The 27,335-nt window shown below is 56.7% G+C and overlaps 1 protein-coding gene across 1 annotated transcript in view; it reads right to left on the bottom strand.

Moving 5' to 3' along the window:
- Positions 1 to 27,335, bottom strand: part of CHD5 (chromodomain helicase DNA binding protein 5) — a 57,842-nt gene that overhangs the window by 20,896 nt on the left and 9,611 nt on the right. Inside the window, exons 3-20 of the mRNA XM_055306984.1 lie at positions 21,849 to 22,028; positions 19,222 to 19,340; positions 18,119 to 18,357; positions 16,351 to 16,475; positions 14,882 to 15,005; positions 14,187 to 14,353; positions 13,803 to 14,024; positions 12,524 to 12,730; positions 12,094 to 12,305; positions 9,581 to 9,712; positions 9,388 to 9,496; positions 8,117 to 8,308; positions 7,825 to 8,025; positions 4,275 to 4,412; positions 4,054 to 4,175; positions 3,071 to 3,244; positions 2,557 to 2,698; positions 1,260 to 1,391 (exon numbers count right to left, since the gene is read on the bottom strand). Coding sequence (XP_055162959.1) covers positions 1,260 to 1,391; positions 2,557 to 2,698; positions 3,071 to 3,244; positions 4,054 to 4,175; positions 4,275 to 4,412; positions 7,825 to 8,025; positions 8,117 to 8,308; positions 9,388 to 9,496; positions 9,581 to 9,712; positions 12,094 to 12,305; positions 12,524 to 12,730; positions 13,803 to 14,024; positions 14,187 to 14,353; positions 14,882 to 15,005; positions 16,351 to 16,475; positions 18,119 to 18,357; positions 19,222 to 19,340; positions 21,849 to 22,028 — 2,937 coding nt within the window. The remainder of the gene's footprint in view (positions 1 to 1,259; positions 1,392 to 2,556; positions 2,699 to 3,070; positions 3,245 to 4,053; positions 4,176 to 4,274; positions 4,413 to 7,824; positions 8,026 to 8,116; positions 8,309 to 9,387; positions 9,497 to 9,580; positions 9,713 to 12,093; positions 12,306 to 12,523; positions 12,731 to 13,802; positions 14,025 to 14,186; positions 14,354 to 14,881; positions 15,006 to 16,350; positions 16,476 to 18,118; positions 18,358 to 19,221; positions 19,341 to 21,848; positions 22,029 to 27,335) is intronic.

Below are 27,335 nucleotides of genomic sequence, written 5' to 3'. Positions count from 1 at the left end.
ATCTGGAAGTGTTTTATTTCAGTTCCAAGCAGATCCTTTTCCTGTCCAAGTATTCTTGTTTCATTTTTTCCTGCTTGTGCTCAACTGATTTCTTTTGATTGATGGGAGGCTATTAACTCCATCAATTTTGAGGATCCTAAACATGTTTGTCTGAAGTCTTTTTCAGGCTATTCTAGGATTCCTTTCATTTGGATTCTACTTACTGTTCTGTGGGACATCTCAACGTCCAGTTTTGTCATGAGTTTCAGAGGTGAAGTTTGTAGGCTCATTTCAGATGGGAAGGCTCTGTCTCTGGTACTTTCCCTCTGCAGCTCCTATCTTGGTCCCTTGAGGCCTCAGCCCAGAATCCTGTCTTATGTTGGCAGGGGGCTGGAGGAATTTGGATGGTCTCCAGGCCAGTGCACAGACCCAGGCTTAGTCAGCTTTCCCCAAATCCCTTGACCTCCTGTGGGCTCGTGATGGGACTGGGGGCTGCAGGCAGGAGCAGCTGTTATGAGTTGAATTTAATACACAGAGGAGACACATCCTACCCTGTGGCCATGAGCAAGGGGCCTGGCTCAGCCTCACCACACAGGAGCATTTTCACCAGGACCCCACAGGAACATTTTTATGTCTTCCACTACAGACCCCAGAACTAAGTAACTATCTCTTTACCTCCATCTCTCACACTGGACCATGGGTATTTCAAGGACAGGGACAGGCCCCATGCTGAGCACAAAATCTGATGGAGCACAAATGCAACCAGAGGAATGAAAGAACGGGGCCCACAAACCAGCAGACCCCCGAGGCTGCACAGTGTGCCTCTGACCACCCAAGAGGCAATGCTATAAGTGCTGGAGATGGCCTCCCAGAGCCGTCCCCATGCAGGCTCCTCCCAAACAAGTCCCAAGGCTGTCCTTCTGTGACAAGTCAGACTGCAGGGGTGAGGGGCTAGGGTTGTCATCCCAGCCTGGACACCAAGGCAGGCTCACTGCCTGGAGAGGAACAGGCCAGAAGGGGTGGGTGGTGAGGACAACACTGGCCTTTGTAGCCAACATGCCCTGGGTGCCTAGAACTTGGCAGCCAGCCCGTTTTCCTTGGCCATGTCAGGCCAGGACACAGCAGAATGGCTTTTGACATGCAGTCCACATGGGAACAGCACCAGGCCTTGGGGGCTGCCAGAGGGTTGTGCTCTCGGCTAGCAGGGATGGCCTCTGCAGTGTGTGTGGTTGAGGCTGGGGGAGGCAGAGAGGTGAGCCAGCCACTCAGGGCCAGCTCACCTGGGAGAAGATGAGCACACGATGCCCTTCATCCCGCAGCTTCTTGAGCATCTTCTGCAGCAGCATGAGCTTGCCTGAAGACTTGACCAGGGAGCTGCCATCGTAGGAGCCATTGGGCAGGACAGGGGCCTCCTGCAGACACAGCAGAAGGTGGGGCACTGGGGGAGGCATCCCCTCTCCTCTCTGGCTCTGCACTGAGGCCCGCAGGGATGGACAGAGGCCCAGTAATGGGCTGAGCACAAAGCCCAAGCCCAGGGTCAGGCCAGGCTCAGCAGAAGCAGCCGGGCCACGCATCTCACGGGTCCCCTCCCAGCACGGTGTTCCCAAGCAGAGCGCAGCTGTGTTGGCCCGCCCTCCGTCTCCCCCTGCTGGCACTCCACCAAGATGCCAGGGACATCAGGAAGCAGGCAGATGAGAGTCTTAAACTAAGCCAGCTTCCCAGAAGGAATTATGCCTAGTCTCTGCTGTCACCGTGGGGCGCCTTCTGGCCAGGCCAACCCCGAACCCCAGCTGGGTAGGACCTACATCTGTCTGAAAGCCCCTGTTGTGCCAGAGTGATGAGAATGACCTGGGTTGCCTCAAGTGCAGATCACCCACAGGACAGCCCCCCACACCTCGCACTGCATCTGTCTGCTCCCCTTGGGGGTTCCCTAAACTGCCGAGGGCTTCAGTGAGAACCAGAATAGTAGTGACAGTGGTGACAGGGACAGCCATGCCAGGCTCCCTGTGAGAGCACCTCACGTGCACTTTTGCATCTGGCCTTCACTCTCAGGCAGGTGCTATTGCCCCGTTTTAGAGAGGAAAAAGTTGAGGCTCAGAGAAGGACAACTGGCTTTGCTGAGATCACAGGGCTGGGATCTAGTTTCTCACCCAGGGCTGCATATCACAGTCACCTGGGGCACCACTCAGGCCTGCCTGACCCCCTGCGTGACTGAGCACAACCAGATCAGCCTGGGGTCCCCTGATGCTGAGGCTGGAGGAGACCTTGGGGTGCCTCCCTATCCCCCACTACTTTATGGTCATAAGGAAGGGGCAAGGGAAGGAGAGGGCTTGCCTGAGCAATGGATGGAGGTAGTAATAGAGAAACTTGGCATAAAGAGGACCTATGTCACCTTTAAGTCTTCATACTCAGGGAGGGTGGAGGGCAGAGGGCCTGCCACAGCAGCCAGGGGCACTGTGGCAGCCGTGGATACACACTGCAGTGGGCAAAAGGAACACATGGCGGCAGCCTCATGCCCTGACCATGGTGGCCATGGGTACCTACCACAGTGGTCACGGGGCGGCCATAGGGACCTACCACAGCAGCCACTGGGAAGAGGTAGGGGTGGTTGCAACACTTCTTCAGATCCATCATGATGTTGAGCAGCGACACCTGGTTCCCACCCCCCTTGGAGTTGAGTGCCTCGAAGTTCCGCGTGAGGATGAACTTGTAGTACTTCCTGCAGCAGGGCGAGGAGGAGAGGCGGGCTGGACACCAGGGCACAGCAGCCCCTGAGAGAACACTCTGCTCTGCAGGGAGGCCAGGGGCTTCCAGCCAGCACAATTTACGGGAGACCAGGGGAGGCCTGGAGTCACCCAGCAAGTTACTGGGGACAGTGCAAGAACTCGGGCAGCCCCAACCCTAACCACTGAACAGGTCAAAGAAATGTGTGCAAAAAGCAAGTCAAGGCCTCAGTGGGGCCAGAGAGCCTTCCCACCACCCTGGGAAGCAGTGCAGGAAGGTCAGGTCAGACCTGGGGGAAGACAAGCCCAGGGGGAGATGAGGCCCACTGCTCTGTGGTAGGGCCCCAACGGGCCAGACATCCACTCACTTCTGCATCTGGCTCAGCTCCACACGAACGATCAGCTCAGTCTTGGCTGGCATGTTCTTGAAGACATCAGCCTTGAGCCGCCTCAGCATGTGTGGCCCTAGCAGGTCATGCAGCTTCTTGATCTGGTCTTCCTTGGAGATATCGGCAAACTCCTCCAGGAAGCCCTCCAGATTGCTACAAGAAAGAATGGGGATAAAAGCCAGGAGCAGGGGACTGAAGCAGGCCAAAGCCCTCTGCAGAAGGAGCCAGGACTGGGGTTGGGGGCACCAGAGGGCCATAGGGCAGGCCGGTTGGCTGCTGGGCCTGGGAGCCCTAGGTGTCCATCTAAGCCAGGGTCCCCCCACCCCCAACACCCCAGCACTGCTCTCTCAGCTACATAGGATATGTTCCTCTCCTCAAAGCTATCCTGGACATGAAGGCTCTAGAATGCTTACCCATATTACAGAAAAGGAAACTGAGCCTGAGGGGGGCCCAAGGTTGTATGGTCCAGCCTGCCCTCCAATCTATCCTCCCAATTCCAAAGTCAGGAATTGTCCTGTCCACCCTGAGCCCCTGCATTCTGAGCCGGAAAATGAGGTAAGTGAAGACAGGGAGGCCAAGGAAGGAGACCCCAGGATTCCCAATGGCCATAGGTTTGCCCCTATATCCAATGCCACCCCCAATGTTCTGTGCCCATCACTGCACCCATGTGGTTACTTGGGTTTCCATGGAGAGGAAGGAACAAGCCTGGGCATGGGGGTAAGGAGGAGAGCCCCAAAGGACTCGCAGGTTCTCCTCGAGGAACAGTCACCATGTCCCCTGAGCACCTGCCAACCCCGCGGCCCCTCCCGCACAGGTAATTCAGGGCAGGCCTTGCTCACACTCCCATTCTACTGATGAGGAAGCCAAGTTCCAGCAAGCAGCTGGGGTGCTGCCATCAGACACTCCCGCTCCTTCCCTGGCTGCCCATTTGCCCGGCCCCCCGACCAGGCCCCCCAGCTCACTTGAATCTCTCTGGAGTCAGGAAGTTGAGCAGGTGAAAGAGCTCCTCCAGGTTGTTCTGAAGGGGGGTCCCCGTCAGCAGCAGCTTGTAATCGATCTTGTAGCTGTTTAAGACTCTGAAGAACTTTGAGGGGGAGGAGGCTGGTCAGGAGGCATGGGGCAGCCAGCTGGCCCACCAGGGGGTGGGTGGGGGCTCCAGGGGCCAGCAGCCAGCACCACCTACCTTGGACTGGTTGTTCTTAAGCCGGTGGGCCTCGTCCACCACAAGGCAGGCCCACTCAATGGAGCCCAGGATGGCCTGGTCGATGGTGATGAGCTCATAGGAGGTGAGCAGGACGTGAAATTTGATCTGCACTTCTTTCTGGAGGGGAAGAAGAGCATCTGGGAGGGGAGCAGATAGGGTCTCCAGAGACCGGGAGGCATACGGGAAGGGTGGCAGGACCCCCGAGGGCCCGGAGAAGCCCTGGGACTGAGAAGATGGGCAGAGGGTTAAGCTGAGACCCAGGCACCGCTCCCCGAGCAAAGGAAACACTGCCATTGAGGGGCAGCCAGGAAGATGAGCCTGTGCTCATCCTCACAGGTCACTTCGCTACGCCCCCTCTGTCCCTATGTATGGCCAGTGGGGTCTCAGGCTGGGCAAGCACCCCCAGGCTCCCATGGCCCATGGATGGCTGAGCCAGGATTCTAACAGAGAAGTGGCCCTGCATTTGAGGCTAAACGCTCTGCAGGTGCTGACTTGAAATTCCTAGTAATTATATCATTGAATTGGTGTTTCATAAGGGGAGGCCGACGGGACAGTAGAGCCTCCCGTGGCCAGGCCTCTGCCCAGCAAACACCAAAACCTCAAGCCCCTCGTGGAGGCCAGGTCCGGGCATGGGGGGCACTCACCCTGAGGGTAGCCCCATGTTGAGGGAACATGACATTAAACAGCCAATAAAAACCACATCCTGGGGAGAGAGAGGGACCACGGGACACAGGGAAAAGCTGTTTCCTGCACTAGAACCAGGGGCCATGGATCTTCATTCTTCACTGGGCCACACAAAGGAAGGAGCCCGTCCTGGCTCTCCCTGTGACCAGCGTCCCTGTGGGAAGGGGCCTGAGATGGGCAGAGGGGCATCTCTGGGTTTGCACCAGACCCTGCCCTTCTGAGCTAGACCTCAGTCAAGTTAATCAATCTCCAGAGCCTCAGTCTCCCATCTGGTAAAAAGGGCACAATCCTGTGTATGTGAGGAATGCCACGAGAATCCAAAGAGCACAGGTTGTTCCTCACAGAATGACACAAAGTACCCCCAGGATCCAACAGTGCCACTTCTGGGGACAGACCCGAAAGGCCCCAAAGAAGTGGAACAGGGATCTGAACAAATATTGGCACATCCATGTTTCACAAGAACTGAAACGTGGAAACAACCCAAGCATCTGTGGACAAATGAGTGAATACAGATTTTGAAATGCGGTCTGTTCACACAGCGGAACGTTATTCGGCCTTAAGAAGGGAGGGCATCCAGCCCCGTGTGACCATGGATGAGGATGATATTACGCTCGGCAAGGGAAGCCAAACACAGAAAAGCATATACTGCACAATCCCACATGAAGGAGGTATGGAGAGTCGTCGAGGTTAGAGAGGGAGGAAGCTGGGTGGGTGCCAGGGGCTGGGCAGGCAGAGGCGTTACTGCTTGCTGGAGACCAAGTTTGGGTTTTGCAAGATGACAAAGTTCTGGAGGTACATGCTGTGATGGCTGCATGAAAAAGTGAGTGTACTGGGCAGCCCAGGTGGCTCAGCGGTTTAGCGCCGCCTTCGGTCCAGGGCGTGATCCTGGAGACCCAGGATCAAGTCCTGCATCGGGCTCCCTGCATGGAGCCTGCTTCTCCCTTTGCCTGTGTATCTGCCCCCCCTCCCTATCTCTCATGAATAAATAAATTAAAGATTTTAAAAATAAAAAAAAAGTGAGTGTACTTAGTGGCCCTAATGACAACACTTCAAAATGGTTATGATGGTAAATTTTATGATTGTGTATTTTACCACAATTTTTTATTCTTTAAAAGATTTGTTTTTTTATAAAGGTTTTATTCATTTATTTGAGAGAGAGAGAGAGAGTGAGAGAGAGAGAGAGAGAGAGAGAGAGAGAGAGATCAGAGCAGGAGAGAGGGGCAGAGGATCATGACCTGAGCTGAAGGCAAACGCTTCACCAACTGAGCCACCCAGGCATCCATTTACTTATTGGAGAGAGGGAGGGAGAGCATGCGGTGGGGAGGGGCAGAGGGAGAGGAAGAGGGAGAGAAACCCAAGTAGACTCCATGCTAAGGCAGAGCCTGACGTGGGGCTCAACCTCATGACCCTGAGATCATGACCTGAGCTGAAACCAAGAGTCAGATGCTTAACTGACTGAGCCACCCAGGGACCCCTATTATACCACAATTTTTTTTAAAAAGAAAAGAGATGGGATCCCTGGGTGGCGCAGCGGTTTAGCACCTGCCTTTGGCCCAGGGCGCGATCCTGGAGACCCGGGATCGAATCCCACATCGGGCTCTCGGTGCATGGAGCCTGCTTCTCCCTCTGCCTGTGTCTCTGCCTCTCTCTCTCTCTCACTGTGTGCCTATCATAAATAAATAAATAATTAAAAAAAAAAGAAAGAAAGAAAAGAGATGAGTCTGCAGCATGCCCAGCACATCATAGGACCCCAGCATGAGCTCAGGAGAGGTTTCTGTGACTTACTGGCCCACAGGCCCATCACCTGACCCCTTTGGGGTCACTGAGTGATCACCTCATTCAACAAATAGTTACCGGGAATCCCCCAGGGTCATAGCTTTTCCACGGTGCTGGAGCAAGCTGGGGTGAGAACCCCCGGGGTTCCTGGGAGATGACTGCCAGCCCCGAGCGCCACAGCTAAGGTCAGTGCTAACATGAGTTGTGGGCCTACCACGTGCCGTGCACTGCCCCAAGTGCTCCTCAAAGTGAGTCTGAGGACCAGAGGCATCCGTATCTCCTGAGACTTTGTCACACATGTGGTGTCTCAGGCCCCACCCCAGAGTGGCTGGATCAGAACCCGCCCTTCAACCCCCAGTGACACGATCAAGTCTGAGAGACCCTGCCTAGCTCATTCAGTGAACCCTTCACAACCCTGTGGGCAGATCTCTTAGCTCATCTTGGTGAGAAGAATCTGAAGCACAGAGAGGTCACACAGCTGGTGTGCCAGCTTGAATCATGTCCCCCCCCCCCCGCCAGAATCCATGTCCACCCTGTACCTCAGAATGTGCCCCTTTTAGGAGCTATGGTCTTTGCAGGTATAATCAGTTGAGATGAGACCATCTGGACCAGGGTGAGTCCTGAATCCAGTATGAGTGGCGTCTCTATAGACACTGATAGGATGAGGGGCGGCCCTGTACCCAGAGGCAGAGATGGGAGTGATGTAGTCATGAGCCAAGGAACACCAACAGGCAGCAGAAGCCAGAGCAGGCGGGACGGATCCTCCCTTAGTGCCTTCAGAGAGAGCACAGTCGTGCCAACACCCTGATTTCAGATTTCCAGCCTCGAGAACCAGGAGAAAGTAAGTTTCTGTTGTTTTCAGCCCTCTGGTTTGCGGTGCTTTGTTACAGTGGCCCCAGGATACTGACACGGCTCGGAACTCTGCCTGGAGAGCAGCCCTTGGCCAGCCACGGGCCTGCACGGGCAGGCGCCTGAGCTGAGGAACTCCTGCCCAAATGCAGCATGTTGATGGTACCAGGGGTGGACCTGGAGCCTCTCCAGGGTCCCCCTGGGGCTAAGGGACACTCACCTTCATGCGAAACACCTTCTTCCCACTCCGAATGGCATTGTCCTCAAAAGAAAACTCGTTCTCCCGGATCACGGAGCGGCTCTCCTTGTCCCCCGTGTAAGTGACCACATAGAAGTCGGGTGCCCACATCTCGAACTCACGCTCCCAGTTGATGATGGTGGACAGGGGAGCACTGACCAGGTAGGGCCCCTTGGAGTGCCCCTGGAGACAGGCAGATGGATGCAGTGAGGCTGACCACCTGTGGCCAGTGCTGCCCCCCTGCCCCCGAGGATCCCTGCCCCTGCCCACACACCTCCTTGTACAGAGAGTAGAGGAAGACAATGGTCTGCACGGTCTTGCCCAGCCCCATCTCGTCAGCCAGGATGGTGTCAGTGCCCTGAGCCCAGGAGAAGCGCAGCCAGTTGAGGCCCTCCAGCTGGTACGGGTGCAGCGTGCCACCCGTCGAGTCAATGTACCAGGGCTGCTTGTCAAACTTGACCGTGGGCTACAGAGGAGGAGAGAGAGGTCCAGATACTCCCTGAATCTGGGGCACGAGAGCCCAGCCCGGGCTTGGCACACACTATTCCCCTGCCTGGAATTCAGTCCTCACTCCTCTCAAGCCTGCCTACTCATGCATCCTTCAGGTCTTGGCTGGAACACTCCCAGTCTGGCTTAGGTGTTCCCATGTCCTCCTGTGGCCGCCCTGTACATTTCCAATGGGGTGGTTTCCTGATTGTTGGGTTCTCTGACTTTGAGCCCAGGTTGCAGTCACCATTCTTGTCCTGTTCACCACTGCCTCCCAAGCCCTACATGGTACCTAGGACCTGGTGGACACTTGGTCAACATTTGTTTGGTGCATGCCTGAGTGCTTCTTTCCCTTGATCCTAAACATCACTCTCTGTCTCCTTTATCCTGCAGCTCAAGGCTGCCTCCCCCATGAAGTCCTCTAGATGTTCCAGGCCCATGTGCTTTCCCCTGGCATCCCCCAGTTCCAGGCTGAACCCCCAGGTTCTATGTGTACCCGCCATGGGCCCAGGGGAGATGAACACTTCTTGAAATGGGGCCAGAGTCCTTGTTCCAACAGCTGGCAGACACCCCAGAGAAGTCTGCTGAATGAATAAAGGTCAACCTTCCACACCCTGATGGGCTCAGAGCTGGGGTAAGGCAAGCTGGGGAGGGTCTCCTCTCCCAGGAAAGCTAAGAATAGTGCGGAATTACAGATCAGCTGCAGTGCTCCTGAAACTGATTGAAACGCTGGGAATTAGCTCCTCTAAAGTAATGTGAACATGTGTGCTGAGCAGAGACCATGTGCCCCCCACTTTGTTCAAATTCACAGGAAGCCATGCCTCTGTGCCCCGGGAGGTACCCCTCTGCATCAGGCTGGGGGCCCTAGATCCCGGGGTGGAGCTCGCCCTGGTGGGACAGGGCCGGGTCTTCATCACCTTGTCCCGTCCGCTGCCCGGCTTAAGTGGACTGAACCCAAGGGCACCCACCGCACCACATCCACAGAACATGCCAGCCTCCAAGGCCCAGCCTGGGGCAGCAGGACCCGGCAACCCCAGCCACTGCGCCCTCCCTGCTCACATCCACAATGGGTGTGTCTGGCGGTTTCTCCTGTTTATCATCCTTGAGCTTCTTGCCTTTCTTGACCAGCCTCTTGGGCAGCCTGGCATCCTCACCCAGCATCAGCTCCCTGAGAAAAAAAAGGGCAGGCAGATGAGCCAAGCTCAGGCCAGCAGGAAGCAGCAGCCTGGGGACAGCCCAGTGGCCGGTATACCTGTGGCCCCAGTAGGCCTGCTTCAGGTTGTCATAGTAGGGGATGTCAATGTCGTCAATCTCCCAGGTACACTGGTCATAGGGCAAGTCCTTCCACTTGATCAGGTAATGCACGTCCCCCTTCTTGTCGAAGCTGCAACACAGCACATGGGTGGTAGGGGAGGGGTGGGCTGGTGGCCTGGGTGGGGGTATAGGGAGTCTGGGAGGGTACCTCACAGGACAGGATGCCCTAGGGATCATGAGCCCAGCCAAGAGGAAAGCACCAGGGCAGTGACTCTAGAGAAGTGAAGCGGCTTGCCTGAGGCCACACAGTGAGTACCAGGGATGAGAATATGGGGTGAGTGGCAGAGCTGGAGAGGGACAGGGGACAGGCCACACTCACAGAGGAGCAGAGAGCCTGAGACACTTCCAACCTCCATCACAGTGACCAATCCTATCAGGGCAGGGGGTCTGAATTGGACAGTCCTCTCCCCTGACCAGAGGCCTTTGTATTTTATTTTTTTAAGATTTTATTTATTTGTCAGAGAGAGAGAGAAAGAACATAAGCAGGAGAAGCAGCAGCCAGAGAGAGAAGCAGGCTCCCCGCTGAGCAAGAAGTCCAAGGCGGAACTTGATCCCAGAGTCTTGGATCATGACCCAAGCAGAAGGCAGATGCCTAGCCGACAAAGCCACCCAGGCACCCCAGGCCTTTGTATTTTAACTTAAAAAATTCAAAGGACCAGAGCCATGCCCATCCTGGTCCCATCTCTGCAAAGTAAATTAGGACAGACTCCCACAAGGGCAGGTGAGGTGACCTCTTCTGAAACCCCCTGGGAACACGGGGACCTGAAGACCAAGCTAACAGCATGGAAAGGGGGCTCCAGAGAAGCAAGCTGCACTTCAGCTTGATTCCAGCTGCTGGGAGAATGCTCGAAGCCTCCCACCCAACCTGAGCTGAGTGGGAACCCAAGCTTGGGCTGGGGTCAGGAGAGCCAGGACTCCATCAAAAAAGCTGTGGCTGCTGCAAGCCAGGGTACCATTAAGGGAAAAACCAATCCCCCATCACCATGGAAACTGACGGTTGGTTTTGTTTTTTTTTTAATAAATATTTAGTCATTACTCAGACTTGGGGTAAAAAATATAGGGAAAATTCACCTGCCCTGCCTTAAAGGCAGGGAGGAAGATTGCCACGAATGTTTTTAAAGTGGAATTTAATAAAGGTTAAAAACTGCAGGTGAGTTCAGTGGGAGGCTTAGGTTTGCATAGGATCTAACCTTTACAGGAGTCATTCTCAGAGTGCCTGGGCAGCTCAGGTCATGATCTCAGGGTCCTGGGATCAAGCCCCAAGTCAGACTCCACTCTCAGTGGGGAGTCTGCTTATCTCTCCCTCTGCCCCTCCCCTCACTTGCACTCTCTTTCTCTCTCTCTCTCTCAAATAAATAAATAAAATCTTTTTTAAAAAGGAACTATTCTAAGTGAGGGCTGGGGATAGGAAGAGGGCACTCCTGCCTACCTTCTTCCTGAAAGCTGCTCTAGCAGGTGCTGGCACGTGCCTCTGGCCCTCACAACAGCCCTGGGGGGTACTCCCATGATCCCACTTCACAGGAGAAACACAGGAGCACAGTGCCCAGGAAATGGGGAGCCAGGATTAGAACCTGGGTCTGGCTCAGGTTCTTAACTTCTGCACTGCCCAACTCCCACTGCTCAGGACGCCTCTGGTTGGCTGGACCCTGAGCCCCTCCAGGGCAGAGCTCATTAGCCACTGCCAGTTCTCAAGCACCTGAGCTCAAGAATCAGCAAGAGCTCCCACTGCTCCCCAAACCAAAGCCAAACTCAAGGGATCCACAGGCTTCCTGCCCTGGTCTCTATCCAGCTTTCTGCAGCCTCTGATCACTCTCACCTGGGGCATTTCCAGATTACTCAACCAAGAGTTGCCTCAGGGCACTGGGGTTTGGAATAGTGGCCAAGAAAGGAAATCCTACCATCATAACTCATTAGGTTCAAATCCCAGCTCCACCACCCCTTGGCTGTGTGACTTTGGGCAAGAGACTTAACCTTGCTGTGCCTGTTGGCACATCCATAAAAGGGATAGAAATAAAACATGTACCTGTCGAGGTAGATAGAGCTCAGTAGTGTTAGCTGTTGTCATAAAGGAGGATCAATTGCATATACACCCCTAGACTTGAGGCCACCTCGGAGCCCAGGACCCTACTGCAGGAGCACAAGCATCCTGACCCACTGATGGTCCCATTCTGTACAAGCATCACAGGCTGTTCATCAAGTTGCCCTTTATATACATGACTTTGGAACCGTACTCCCACCGTGAACATGACATGTGTCCACATGTGACAACATGTGTACACAAACGGATTTATGTGCATGTGGCACCCCTTCCAGTGGGGCAAACTGTTGACAGAGGGGGCCTACCATCTCCTCTCCCTGCCCCCGCTGCACCCACATACAGTCCTGTGCCCACTCCACAGGGTACAGGAGCTGGTGTGTCCCCGACCTGCAGGCACCTCACTGGGCACCCACCTGTGGTTCAGGATGCGGTGAATCATCATCCACTCAGGCTTGATGCCATAGCGGTAGAAGCGTTCCTCCATCTTGGCATAGAGAGGGTCCTTGTTCTTCCTTTTCTCACTTTTGCCATCCTCGTCGCCGGAGCCGTAGTCAAAGGGTGGTGGCTCGTCCATGTCATTCTTTCTTTGGTAGTTGCGATACATCACCGTGTGGTATAACTCCAGCTGCTTGCAGAGGGGCGGAGGTCATAGGAGACACAGGGTCTGTGGCCCCCCTATGTCCCTGACCCAGCTCCCCTTGCCGGGTACCCAGCAGGACAACCTTACCTTTAGCCTCTCCCTCCCTACCTCCCAATAATGCCCCGTACTCGGTGCTAGCCAACACCTTTCAGGACAGAAGCCTTAGCACAGCCACACCTGCCCAGGGGGTAAGGGGGCCTCACCTGTAGCTCTTTCACCCAGGAGCAGTGCCAGTAGGAGAGCCCAGCCCACTTGACAAAGAACTCTCTCTCCGGAATGCCCTCCAGGGGCTTGGGTGGGGGGACACCAGGCTCCACATCGGGCCCTGGTAGCCCCACCATGAAGGGGGCAGGGGGCTCCGTCCACCTCCAGTGTAGGATCCGCTGGACTTTGCCCTTCAGCGGGGGGCACTGTGAACAGAGGGGAGTCCCTAAGTTTAGGGTTTAGCCAAGGGGCCCCACCCTGAGGCTCTGGTGACATCAGGTTGTCACATGGCTCTCTCCAACAAGCCTCCCTGCTCCCTAAGTCAGCACCACCGTGACTCCATGATACTGCCCTGTCCTCAGGAGCCGCACACGCTGCACACACAGGAGAAGGGCAACATGGGTGTGTGCACACGCATGCACACGGACACACGCGCCCACACCAGAAGCCCAGATGCACACAGAATAACAGCACTGGCCACATGACCTCCCAGTATCCAGAGGGCAGGCATCCCAGCACTGGGGGTGGGCCTGGGGGACAATTCGGAGCATGAAGCCCTCAAATCCATACAGAGACTGGGGGCAAGGTGGGAGGTGCCACTCTCTCCCTGCCTCCTGCCCTCTCATCACCCCCAGCCTTTGGGACAGAAGCCAGGTGCAGGAGGGTCTGAGGGGGCAGTTCTGCTGTGTGCGGCTTGAGACAAGTCACTTGACCTCCCTGAGCCTCAGTTTTGTCATCTAAAAATGGGAATAACCAAAAAAATAAAAAATAAAAATAATAATAATAAAAATGGGAATAACCAAGGCCTGTACTGGGAAACTTGGAAAGCCGTAAAGAGATGCCCAAGGAGCAGCAGCTGTGGTGGGAGTGGGGTGGGAGGGTCATCACCACCTGTTTCTTCATTACGGCTCAGAGAAAACTGTGTCTGGGTCTCCAGACGGAAGGATCTCGGTGAGATGGTGGGCGAGACTCGAGGTGGGGGGGGACCCGCGGTGGGCGGGGCCTTGGTGAGTGGGCGGACCAGCGCTGGTGGGGACGGGTCCGGCAAAGACCGGGCCCTCCTGGCAAGGCTCCGTGGGTGGGCGTGGCCTAGCCCTACGGAGGCGGAGCCTTGGCGGGCAGGGCCCAGCTGGCGGGGCGGGGCCTGTAGCGTCACGGCCGTGTGGGCGTGGCCCAGCCCCGTGGAAGCCAGGCCTTTGTGGGCAGAGCCCGCTGGGGGCGGGGCACTGGGGGCGGGGCGGGGCACTGGGGGCGGGGCGGGGCGGGCGTAACACTCACAGTACAGCGCGGGCAGAGCCATTCACCGTTTGGGATCTCGGGCAGCGGCGGGTTGAGGCAGTGCAGGTGGTAGGAGGAGGGGCACGCGTCGCAGCAGAGCAGCTCGCCGCCGTCCTTGCACACGCGGCAGAACTCCATGTGGTCGTCCTCCTCCTCCTCGCAGCCGCCCTCCTCCTCATCGTCGTCGTCGTCCTTTGGCTCCCACTGGATCCCCTCCTTCTCCTGGAGGGGAGAATCGGGGTGCAGGCACCTCGGGCCGGCCCGGCACCCCCCCTGCACGGTGCAACTCGCTCCCTCCCTCCCGCGAGCCCCTCTTCCCATCCCGCACCTCCCCGCGGACTGCGCGATGGGGGCCAGGCCCCAGGACCTCTGCCCGTGACTTACGCAGTGGGGACAGCTCCACTTGCCCTCTGGAGCCTTCTCCAGCTCTGGGTCAAGGCAAACGAGGTGGTAGGCCCGCGGGCAGGTGTCACACAGGATGATCTCCCCACCCTGCTGGCACACCTCACAGTAGTCCTGGTGGTCGGTCTCGTAGCCATCACCATCGTCAACTGGGAAGGGGCAGAGTGGTAGTGGAGGGCCTGGTCCCCACTCCCAGTGCCCAACCAATCTCCACCCCCAGCTGGACCCACACATGGTAGGTGTTTAATAGACGTTGGATGAATGGATGGTGGATGGACAGGCGGGGTGAACAAATGCCTGAGGAAAGGCTGAGGGAATAGAGGGGTGGGAGAGAGGGGTAGAAGATGGATAAAAGGGAGGGAGGGAAGAGGAGGGAGAGGATAAGGAATAGAGGGTGAATGGTGCAGGAGGTTAAGAAGCACTTCCTTCTCCAGTGCCCCCTTTGCTAGTGCAAATGCCCCAGGGGGCCTACAACAAAAGTGTCTGATCTAACCTCACTGGGACAAGACCCCTCTGACTACAGTGACCGATGGGGTGAGGAAGCACAGGTGAACTGCCTGGCCAAGGCCAGGAAAGGCTGAGGCATGAGGATGCCCCCCCTCTGCTAACCCAGGGTGGGGCTCTGCAACCCCCCTCCACAAGGACAGCCATGGAACCCCCTCCCCCGAAAGTCCTACTCCTCTTCTTCTTGCGCCGCCTCTTGCTCTTCTTCCCCAGGGCAGTGGAGCCCTCAGAGCGCACAGAGGAGCTGTGGATGCTGGCACTGTCCAAGTCCGACTCCTCCCGCTCATCTTCCTCGCTCTGCAGGGGTAGGGGAGGGCCTGGTGAGCCTAGAGCCTGCCCTGGGGGCCCGTCCCCAAGGGCCTCACTGGCCTGGACACAGGTTGGGGTAGGGTAGGGCATGGTCAGGGCTCCAGAGGCACAGTGTTCTCTGTGGTTAATCTCTGGCTAGAAATCCTGAAGCCCCACCCACCAGTCCAGCCTGCTGTCCTACCACCTTCCCCAAGCCCTCCCCTCCAGCCCTCAGACACAACTCACATTTTCCATACCTCTCCCCTGGGTCTGCTCTCCACCCTGCCAAACACCTACTCATCCCTCAAAGGAAAGCCCTAAGGATACCTCCTCCAAGGAGTCTTCCCAGCTCTCTCCTTAACTGGACCTGTTGCACAGCCTGTGTGCCAGGTCTGGTCTGTCCCATCTGCCTATCATTAGCTCCCTCCCAGTGTATCTCCTAAACACCCTCCAGACTGTGAACATCTCTGGAGGAGGGCCCACCATGGCTGAGCAGAGAGCCTTAGCACATGGAAATGTGCTCAACAAGTATTTGCTGAGCTGAGCTGCACCACCAGCTCCAGGCTGTCCTACCTGCTGCTCTGTACTCCCCTCTAGAGCAGCTAAACTCAAGTCCTGTCATTTGCCTCTACCAAGAGACTGAGAAATGGCGGCTTCCAACTCTGCCCCTCTACAGAGGTAGGGCAAGGTGTGGGAAACAGGTGTCCTGTGGGGGTGGGGGTAGGGCATGTATGCCCCCCCCCATAGAGAAGGGAGGCCCAAAGGCTCAGATGGGGACTTAGGGTTAGTCTGACCCTGGTGCCAGAGCTGGCCGTGGAAGGGCAAGGGAGGGTCAGAGTCCCAGCCCAGCCAGTTCCTGCCTACATGCCACCTTCCTGGGGTCCAGCCTCCCAGCAGACCTGGGCATGCAGGCCTCATCAGAACTCTCAAGGGCCAGGTGACTCTCCTACCTGCTACCCAGATGGAGCAGAGGCCGAACTGAGCCCCCAGCCCAGCAGGGTAGACAAGGAGCTCCCCTCCAGAGTCCTGGTTCAGGACAGTGGACTAACAGCCCTGCATTCCAATCACCGTGCCTTCACCTCGCACACATGTGCACAAGTACACTCACACACATGCAGAATGTATTGAAGGTTGCTTACACAGCCACACACACAGCCAAGTACCTGTGGTCTCGCTGTCTCTCACACTCACACATCCCAGCATACCCTATCACACATTCATATATTTACACACTCACACATTACACACATTTACACACTCACATGCCCACAAATCCACACACACATTCCAGCCCTACTTCTCTCTTTCTCTCTCTCTCTCTTTCACACACACATACACACACACACACACTCACCGAGGAGCCTTTCTTCCTCTTGTTGCTGATCCCTCCAAAGCGGAACTTGAGCCCTGCGACCTTTCTCCCCTTTCCCTTTTTCTTTGCATCCTTGGAACCTTTGATCTTCTTTCTCACTCCCGGCCCTGAAAAGTGACAGTGGATAATCTGCACCTGCCATGGCTTGCTCACCCAGTGCCATGATTACAGTCATGTAATCATGACTCAGCCCCCACAACCCACCCCCAGGACTCCATAAGAGAAGGGTCCTTCTGCTGCCACCCCTCTCCAAGTGAGAAGGCTGAGGCTCAGAGCCATGAAGTCCTTACATAAAAGTGACATAGCAAGTAAGGGGGATCCAGAAAACAAGCCCTGCTCAATCTCTGCTCTGGCCACCACTGCCCCTGTTCCATGAATGGCAGGAATGCCAGCCATCTTGGGAACAGCCCCATCCTGTCCCCTCTCCCCAGAAAGAAGCCATGGGCCCCTGTGGCCAGCAGGGCTACCAAGAGTACACTTACCCCCTGTGGTCCATACCTGGGCCCAGGGCAAGAAGCCCTTTCCCTGGTCGCCAGGTTATCCCCGGGCCCAGGCAACACTGACACCACTCAACACTGCCCCACCTGTGCCAATGACCCAGAGCAAACACCAGCTCCTGGGTGGCCAGCTGGGTTGAGGCTGTTTTTATGGAGCCGGCCACAGGAAAATTAGCCACCTGGGTAGTAATGACCCCTCGGCAGCCTCTCCCACTGGGCTGAGCAGGGAAGGTGGGGCTCTGGAGGCAGGTGGCCTTGCTCTGGGGCCTCCTCCAGCCGTATCACACACAGATGGGGCTAGGAACCCAGCTGTAACCTCCGTGGCGCCATGGAAAATCTATTTCAATTTTTCAAGCTCTGAATGGGCAGCTCGGAATCAATAGCTCGGTGGCTGGAGCCCAAGAGGAAATGAGAAAGCAAGGCAGGCTGGAGAGGCCCAGGATGGAAGACAGTGACGAAGGAGAAGAGGAACAGACTCAACTCCATGTCACTCTGCCCTCCGGGCCCTTGCAGAGACCTGGAAAAAGGGACCCATTATTCTAGAAACCAAAGCTCCTTGGGGCTGAAACAATGGGTTCCTAGAGCCCCCTCGGCCCCCCATCAAAATCCAGTCAGAGCCCCAGAAGGGCTGAGCCACCAGCGACCCCATGTTGGAGAGCCCTGGGCCTGATGCCAGTCTCAACCCCGATGGGACCAGAAATCCTCCAGTGAGGGAAGGCCCCTCCCCTGGGAACTTGAAATCATAGAGTGCCTCTCCTGTTCTTCCCCCAGACAGCAGATATCCACCACTGAGTCTGATTTTGTTTCTGGACCTCCTTCCGGGCTTCCCAGGGAAGCCAGCCTTGACCATGATCACACTCATACCCATCCATGACCCCAGGGGCTGGGCACTCAGATAAGAGGTGTCAACAGGCTAACCCTGGGACACCTTCTCAAGCTCAAGAATCCCCAGACTTCCAGGAACATGGGGAGTCTCCCTCTCCCTTCCTCCAGGCCAAGTCAGAGGGGTCCAGGTGCACAAGTCCCAATGCTCTGAGCGCACCATCTCCTCTGCTTCACCCCAGCCCCAAAAGGGAAGCAGATGGAAGCTACCATGCCACAAGATAGCTGAGAAAGGGCGAGTGGGTCCAAGGTCAGCCAAGGCCCTGGGTCTCTGGTTAAGGCTACTTCAGCTGTCCCAGTTGCCTGAGGCTAGAGGGTCTAGGGTGGGACTCTGCCAGCAGGGCGGGGTGCCCACCCACCCACAGCCTTACCCTTGCCCTCCTTGGTCTTGGCCTTGCGGATGGGTACAGGCTGGGGTGGCTGCTGAGGGCTGACAGCCAGCGGAGGGGCGATGGTGACTGTCTCCACAGCCGCAGCCACTGCCGCTGCAGCTGCTGCTGCTGAGCTCCCCTTGAAAGGGTTGTTGGCGCTGAACTCCCGCCACTTGGCACCCAGAACAGTCATCATTTTGGACATGGGGATCTTTGGGTTCTTCTTGGCGATGAGCGGCCTGTGTGGGGTGAAGGCATTGCTGTGGAGGGCATGAGACACCCCCCCCAATGCAATGACCTAGGCACCCCCTCCTCTCCCACACTTAGGGTAAGAAGCCCCTAGGCTGGGAAAACCAGGCAGAAAGCAAGACAGGGGGCAGGGGAGAAGATACAGCTTGAGAGTCCAGTCTACCCCGAAACACTCCTGATTCCCTGTTTATGCAGCTGGCGGTCTTTTTTTTTTTTTTAATTTTTTTTTTATTTATGATAGTCACACACACAGAGAGAGAGAGAGGCAGAGACACAGGCAGAGGGAGAAGCAGGCTCCATGCACCGGGAGCCCGACGTGGGATTCGATCCCGGGTCTCCAGGATTGCGCCCTGGGCCAAAGGCAGGCGCCAAACCGCTGCACCACCCAGGGATCCCCATGCAGCTGGTGATCTTATTAGGATTCCTGACCCTGTACCACCTGAGGGACCAGAGGGAGAGGCCTGCCATGGACCACTGGGTGTCCAACCCCATTTCTTCCAGCCAAAGGGGCCAGGTGCACAAGTCCCAAAGCTCCAAGCATACTATCTCCTCTGCTTCACGCCAGCCCCAAAAGGGAAGCAGATGGAAGCTCTGATGCCACAAGACAGAACTAAAAGAGGCCACGAGAGCTTAAGGCCCTGAGGATTGATCAGGACCACCACCCTGGGGCTCAGGGCCAACAAGAGAAAGCAGGGACATCTATTAAAATGAAAGGGCTCCTGCCCTTCCTGCCAGCTCTGCCCAGGGTTGGTGTCAGCCTGATGGCCCCCCCGCACCCCAAGAGCCCAGGGCTCTGTCCCCCGACCTGCGGTTCCCATGGATGCCTGGCCACAGTGGCTGGCGGTGCGGCCCACCTGAGGAACTGGCTGAAGGCCTTGTAGTTGGTCAGCGTATGGTAGTCAGCCTCGGAGAACAGGTACTCCACGTCATCCAGGCCCCACTCGGCCATGAGCTGCCCTGAGGACTTCGGCTCCTAGGGACACCCAGGCCAGAAGGGGGGTCAGAGCAGGGTCCTTCTAACCTGCGCCCCCACCCAGGAGGTCTCAGAATGGGTGGGAAGACTGTGTGCAGTTCCTACCCACCCTCTGCCTTCCAACCCACCTGCCCCTTGATTGGGGAGGGACACAGCTCAGGCACTGACTCATGACAGGGTACAGGGCCAAGCCTGGGGTTTCGTGTGGGGGGCTTTAGGGTGTGGCTATGTGCATACCAGGGCAGAAAAAGTAACAGAACTCTCTCTGGAAGGAGTATGTTCTGGGAATTGGAGCACCAGGACAGAACAGCAGCCTATAGGGCTAGTCTAAAGGGCAGCTGCCCCTGGGTAGCTAGCATGCCTCAGGTAGCCCTTCAGCCCTGCTAGGGAGAAATGAGGCTGCCTCTGGATGTCCCCCAGTAGGTCACACATGGACCCCATGAAATGACAGACTGCTTTCCTGCTTCCAGGGCCAGGAAGGCAGGCCCCAGCCAGAGTAGGGGCATGGGACAAGAGCCCAGCTGAAGGCAGACATGTGAAAGGGTTCCTTGGCTATTGCTTCACTTTCCAGATGAGGCACCACGGCCCAAGGAGGTGAGGGACCTCCCCACAAGGGCACACAGTGAGCTCTTCAGACAGCCAGGCTAGCTGAGTCCGGATGGGGGTGAGGTGCTGGCCATGAGCTTGGGCTCTGGAGCCAGACGGACACAGCTCTACAGACTGGCAGTGAGAAGTGGGCAAGCTGCTTCACCTCTCCAAGCCTATTTCCCCAGCTATAGACCAGGGTGACAGCGTCTACCCCCTCTTCCCCCAACAGGTCAGCACACTTGCTGGGAGCAGGCCCCGCCCCATCTCGCAGGGTTCAGAGCAGCCCCCCCCGCCCCCCCACTCAGCCAACCGGCCCAGGCCACACCACAGAGCGGTAACTGGCCCAGCTGCGAGTGAGTCCAGGGCCGGTGGGGGAGGGTGGGGTGTTGTCCCCGTAGGGACCTCGGGCCTGCTTTCCCAGCTGCCGGACAGGGCCATGGGTGGACAAGAAGCCCACTCTCAGGTACAAGGGTGCCTGGCCCCAGCCTGGAGCTGACCCTCCAGAGGCAGGGTTGAGGGATATGAAGAAACAGGCCCAAGGAACACCCCAAGCTGGAAGCCCCCTGGCCTCTGCACTCCTGGGGCACCCATTCAACAGACCCCATCACTACCTAAGCCCCTCAGAGCTGGGCTGTCCGCTCCACAACAGGAGGCCACCTGGGAGGTACACTCAGCCTCCCTCCATCCCAGGACCTGAGAACCAGATCTGCCTGCCCAGAGAAGCAGCGAGGCTTGGAACCTGCTTCCCAGCACCCTGTTCCCTATGACAGTTCAGGGGTGTGCCCTTGTGGGACACCCTCCCATGGCCCCCAGCCCCCATGACACACAGCCATTCCTGGAGGCACCTGAGACCTTGCTCCCAGCAGGAAGCAGAGCACCATGAGCAGGTGACACTGCCACAGGAGAACCCTGGATCCTGCCCACAAGTTCATCCTACAAGCTGTCAGGCCTCAGCTCTTATAGGTCACAGATGACTCACAACACACCTGCTGGCTAATGAAACCCCTCTGGGTTTTGGGACAGCAGGGTGCTTCCTAACTCCAGCCACTGACAGCCACCATTCCTGCCTCACCAGGCAGTACTGATATTCACAGAGCCCTTATCTCTAAATCCAAGGCTAGCCCAAACTGAGCTTGCGTACCATGCCCAAGGAACGAAGGAAGCACAGTGCTCCATCGAGGACATGCTGACATCTGCCACAGCCCAAGAGCTGGGCCCAGGGCCCGGCCCAACCCCTCCCGGAGGAGCCCTGAACTGGCTTCTGAGACTTGAGGGATTCACATCATCCTGCACACTCACAGAGAAGCCACATCCCCCCCAGGGAGAGCCTCAGGCCAATCCATAGCTGCCCTGACTCGTGCTCACTGGGACACACTCTTGGATGTCCACATGGCCAGAAATTCAAGATACATGCTGAGTAACCAAGTTCCCCTTCTACCATAAGCAGAACTGGCTGGCCGCTTCTTGCTGGCAGAGGCTCCATTGGCTGGTTTATTTTCCCAAAGTGCTCCAAGGGAAAGGCTCCTGACACAAAACTTGAGCCAGAACACCACTCTCCTCAGAAAGAGTTGTGCGCTTCAGTAGAAGAGCATAAAATGCATCAGCGTCCATGAGAGGCCATTCACTTCCCTCCCAAACCCTGAAATGTCACCCGTTATTTCAAAAGCATCTCCAGGACTTGGTGCACAGTTTTCTTCAACACTTGTGTCCAACCTCCACGCACATCCCCACACACTCACACCCACAGGCCCACCTGCCCCCAACCCCCCCACCACACACACACACCAGTGGGGAGGGCGCTCCAGCCCTTTGCTCACAGGGGCTCAGAAGGCAGAGAACCGACCTGAAGCCTCAGCCCATCTAGGCAGGGCTGTCCTGCTGGAGCCCAGGCCCCCTGGCCAGCCAGGCCTCAGAGGTTACCTTTAGACACCCATCATCATTATCATCCTCATCATCATCCTTCCTTTTCCGCTTGGCTTTCTTCTCCTTCTTGTCCTTGAGCTTTTTTTTCTTCTTTTTATTGGGGGAGTAGTCACTGCCTTCACTCTCTGACTTCTCTTCCAGATCATCTTCATTTTCTGACAGCTCATCATTGCTCCCCTAGAAGAGAGAGGAAGATGGTAAGGGCAACAGAGGCCCAAAGAAAACCCAGAGTCCTGGGCAGCAGGACTCTCCTCAGCAGCCCCTAACACTGTCACTCGGCCCATGCTTCCCACTCGGCTAGTTCAGTGTCCTGCTGCTCACAGCTCAACCCAAGCCCAGCTACAGGGGCTGCCCCAAGGCAGCACTGGACAAGGGTCCTGTCCTCAGTGCCAGGGCCATAGCACCTGGTGGAGTGTGAGGTGAGACAAGGCCCTGGTGAAGTCAGACTTCCCCCCTGGGCAAGTTCAGTGCTGCCTGCCCGGACTGCCCCAGGGTGAGGCTCAGGCTCTGCTTCAATCAGAATCAGATTTCTAGGGACTTTAGGATTTTAACAAGTGTTGCCGGAGAGGACCCAGGAATTCACGCCGAACCCAATGTCCAGAGCCAAAACCCAAAGGGCACGGGAAAAATCCCGGGGAAATGGGTGGGTGAAGAGCCGGGGGTGTGAGCCAGCACCCAACCTCTGTGTGCGTGTGCACCCAATGGAGCTGCATGTGTCAAACGAAACCTGTAATTAATGTAGAGCACACGTCCCAGTTCCATCTGTCTGTGGACTCTCCAGAAGCTGTGATGGAACGAGCCCACCTTCTCTACCACCCCCACCCCGGCCGCTTCCTCTCCAGAGGAGACAAGGTAATTTAGGCAGCTCTTAAGCTTGGCTTCCTTGATTTAGTTTTCCCTTCTGTACAGGCAGCAAATGGCCCATTTATATGGAGATAAGGGCGTTCACAGCCAGAGCATCCCCACCAGAAAGGCACTGTCCCTCCGAGGAGGCTGTTTGTTTACTCTCCGCCTTTCCAGATGCAAGTGGACTGGCAAAGCCCTTGCCAACCCCCTCCTGGCTGGGGTCTGCGGGAGAGGCTGGGCTCCAGTTACCAGCATGGGGTTGGCATTTTCGAGCTGGTTGTTTACTGTTTTCAAGGTGAGCAAAGAGAGTCATGGAAAAGATGGAGAACTGGAGAGGTGGAAAATGAGCTCAAGACACCACTGGGGGGCGGAAGGCTGAAGAGGAGGTGGGGACGGGGCAGGATGGGGGAGGAGAAGGAGAAGAGCCTACAAGAGAAGGGAAGAGGGCAGCAGGTCTGTCTGGAAGCTCCTGGGAGGGCCCCAGCAGATCTCTGCCCCTTCCAGGCACACTGTAAAGAGCTGAGAGTCTTTCCCCAGGAGGGAGGCTCTTCCGGAGATGCAGCTGGAAAAGGACTCCCCCACAGGCTCCCTGCACTTCCCAACTGTCTCCCACTGGGCTCTCTGCTCCCAAACCTTTTATGCTCATTAAGCCGCTGAGTCAGTGTGCTGGCCGGAGGTTGGCAGTCAGCAGAGCCTCTGCGCTTTTCCGGAACTGGGTGTTTCCCGGAATACTGACTCGCTGTGCAGGGGCCCCAGGGGTGAAGACAGTCCTGGCTGCTGCCAGAACCTGCGTGGGGCAGGACAGCCTATCGAGCACTCCTGCTCCCAAGGCAGGGCAATGCAATGCCAATGCAGAGCCATGGGGACACAGCTCCCAGCTCTGCCACAGTCCTCTAGGGAGGCAGGGGTCAGACAGGGACATCTATTTACCCCGAGGGTGTAAAGTTCGGCCAGTTTCAAGAGACCACCCTTCAAGAGACCTGAGAGACAGGCACTACCCAGGCCTCACCCCAGCAAAGGTAAGGATGGGAGAAGGAGGCTGCCAAGAATTTCAGCACCTCGGACAGAGGCTGTGGGGCGGCCGGAGGGAGGGGCATGGGCTGGCCCTGTAGCTGCCCTGGGGTGGACACCACACTTCAGACCGGGAATGAGGCAGGAAGACCCATGCCTGATATCCACTCAGCTAAGAGTCGAGTGGCCCGACCGTGGGTCCTGGGGCTCCCTGGGGAGTCTACAAGACACAGAATGCCTCGGAGCTCTGTCCTTTGTTAGCCTGGAACTAGGCAAGTCACTAGGGTCTGACCTCAGCCTCATCTGTGAAATGAGGATTTGACAAAGGGTGGCAAGAGGCACAAAGGAGATGGTATGAGAGGAGGCCGCAAACATTTGAAATGGGAGACCCAACCACCCATGACCCCAACTCTTCCTGGAAGGCAAAGATGTGGGCCAGATGACAGACAAGGACATCACTAGTTTCACCCTTCTCGTTTCTGCCAGTCAGAACCAGGCTAAGCCAAGTACAGAGTGAGTGCCCACAGCTGGGCGACACTTACAGGGCAGCTGGGCAACCTGATGCCAGCAGAAAAGGCTGTTGTGGCAAACGCCTGAGGGAGGGTTGACCTGGCCATCTGATGGGAAGAAGGCATTGCCACATTCCAAGTGCAGGAGAGGTGAGGAGCAGCCAGCACAGTTCCAAATGCAGGGCCCAGAGGGAGCTGGAGGGAGGGAAGGAGGGAGAGGGGAAGGCACCGCCAACAGATTTCAATGTCTGTGTGTCTCCACAGACGACACACAGCTTGTCGTCTTCTGGCGAAAGGCCCCAAGCTGAGCACTGCCAGAGGGCTGGCCCTGGTCCACTCCAGGGTTAAGTGGCAGAGCAGGAGAGGTGGAACGAGTTAGAGCTATGGCAGGGCACATCTGCCAGTCCTCAGTGCCTCAGTGGCCTCCTGGGTGATGGCAGTGGTGGCAGCCCCTTGTTTTAGGGAAAGGAGAGACTTCTCCCTGCACCAGAGAAAGCCTTGTAGGAAAGAAAACTCTGATTCCCCAGTTCTCCCAACTCACCACCTATTCCTTGATCCTTCCCAGGCAGTGCCTTCTCCACTCACCAAATGGAAGTTCACACTGCCTGGGCACGCCCCCACCAGCACCCCGATCTCATCCAAGCCCTCCTGACTGCTCAGGGTGGGGTGTGGTGCTGGCTGAGGAAGGAGGTGCAGGACAGGTCTTTGGAGGCTGGTTTCCCACTGGCATAAGTCTGTATCCACAGCATTATCTCTGCATCCAGCTGTTTGGATCCTTCAAGATCTGGGCCTCCTTTTTTCTTCCCCCCAAATCTTTCCTTGCATAAAAAGGGGCAAGAGGAAGGGCAGCAAGTGGTTCTGAAAACAACACGAAGAGGAGTGACCCAGGAGCAGGACCTGAGGGATGTGGCACCAGCCAGAGGCAAGAAGGAAAGAATGGCTGAGAAGCAGGGGTAGACCAGTATCTTGGAACTTACAGAAGGGGTTTTGAGCCAAGTCTTGTTCAAGGGAGGAGACACAGGCATGGAGCGATAACGTCCTAATAAAGCCCTAAAGCAACCTCAGCCCCAAGCCACACCAGAGGCTGTGAACATGAATCGGGGCTTTGACCTTGATGCTGTCCTTTGGGCGACGATGATGTCCTTTGGGTTACCATAGCCCCAGGCATGACTACAGGGGAGGAGGCGCCTGGTGGCAGGAGTCTTAGTGGACTCCGAGTCCCCAGCAGAATCCATCTGCTGAAACACCACACCCAGACTGCATGTGTGGGGAGCTGGGGGTGAACGGGAGGGCTCTCTGCCCTGACCCCCGGCCCACTGAGGTCACACCATGCCACCTGTACAGGCCACGGGGACCCCCAGTGGGCAGTCCCCACCCGCCCTTCCTCCTCTCCAGCTCTGCAGATGCCTGGATGCCTTTTATCCGGGCCTCCATCACCCGCCTCTCCCTTCCTTCTGCACCCAGCGCTCAACACACACCACATCTCTCGATAAAGGCGGCATTTACACTCAAAAGGGAGGATTCAGAGAGTTGGTCATTCTCAATTTGGGGTCCTTCAAGATTGAGAGGGAAAAAGAAAGAATGAAATATGAGCCTTCCCATTCACGAGTGTTATAAACAGTTATAATTTAGCACTGAATAATTGGTTGCTATGGTAACCGCTGCAGTACAGGTTGAAATCATTTCTCCCTCCTGTGCTGGGCCTGACAAGGAGCTTCATCTACATATGCTCAGGTTCTGGCTGCAGCCCGGTTGTTTTATGTAAATCACGATCCACGACTTGTGGCCTATCCCCCCTCCCCCCCCACCCCGCCTCAACTCCCACCCCTGCCAAAAGAAAAAAAACCTGAGGCCCCTCTTCTGCCTCCACCCACCACCTAATCTTGGGTACCGCCTAATCTTGGGGCCACCTAGTCAGAGCTGAAGCAAGCAAAGGGTGAAATCCCCCTCCCCATGTCCTGGGACCCAGGTGGCTGGGTGGGGGGCATGTGGGGCCAAGATGCTGCTCTCTGGCTATAGCCTGCTCCAGATCCTCTAAGATTTGACAGCTGGCCAAGCCAAGCTCTCAGGAGTACAGGGGAGGGGGTGGCCATGACCTCGGGGTCACCTTGGGGGCCTGCCAGGCAGCACCCACCCGTCATCTGCAGGCCTCCCATCCACACGGCCCTCCACCCCTAGTGAAAAGCAGAAGGAAGAAGAGATGGTGAGCAAGTGAGGAGAGGGCTATGACTGGGGGTTTGGAAACCAGGCTGGATGGGGAGGAGAAATGGGGAGGAGGAGGGAAGAGAGTGAGGGAGCAAGAGGTGGGTGAGGCAGAGGCCAAGCTCTGGCCAGAACAGCAGAGGGAGACACAGAGACACAGGGCCCAGAAAAACACAGATATAGGTAGGTCCAGGGGAAGAAGGGAGGGGTGAGACCTGAGTGAGCCCAGCACAGGGTAGGGGAGAGGTAAGCACCAGCACCCCCAGGTTTGGACACCAGTGGCCTTCCCAGCTGCTGAATACGTGCCCTCTGCCCCAGCCTCAACAGTGCAGACACTGCCCACCTCTAGCCTCCTTCCTGGCCAGAGCAGGGTGGGGGAGTCCTGCTGCACTCTGTGCCCAGGAAGGAGAGAGAAAATTCAGCCCTGCCTGGGGCACCCCTGGTGGTCCTTCATCTGCATTTGGGAACTGGACAGACCCAGCCTGAAGGCCTGAGACCAAAGACCAGAGAGGGCACTGGGCCTCCTGTCGGGTTCCAGTGCCTGTGAAAACAGCTGCCAGAGAGAAAATGCTGAGGAGGGGGGCGGGGTGCAAAGCTCCTGCCCTCGGCATGGCATGAGCACCACCCCTTCTCTGCCCACAACATTCACAGAACCTCAGGTCTCGGGGAGTGGGGACATGTCAATGCCTCAACCAGGAGGTCTGTCCCTGCATCCCAGGATCCTGCCAGTCCCAAACCATCTATGTTCTGTGGCATAAAGATAAATGACCTTGGAGCATCCTGCTTAAGAGGTCAGGGCATTTCAGATCCAACCCACAAAGGACAAGCTGCTTTTGGCATCTCGCACTCAAACCCAGCTGAGATCTTTCTCCACAGGCCTAGACAGAGCAGCCGAGACCCCTTGGAGCCCTGACCC

This window comes from Nyctereutes procyonoides, unplaced genomic scaffold, assembly GCF_905146905.1.
Source record: "Nyctereutes procyonoides isolate TBG_1078 unplaced genomic scaffold, NYPRO_anot_genome, whole genome shotgun sequence".
NCBI lineage: Eukaryota > Metazoa > Chordata > Mammalia > Carnivora > Canidae > Nyctereutes > Nyctereutes procyonoides.
This window is presented reverse-complemented; position numbering and strand designations above follow the sequence as displayed.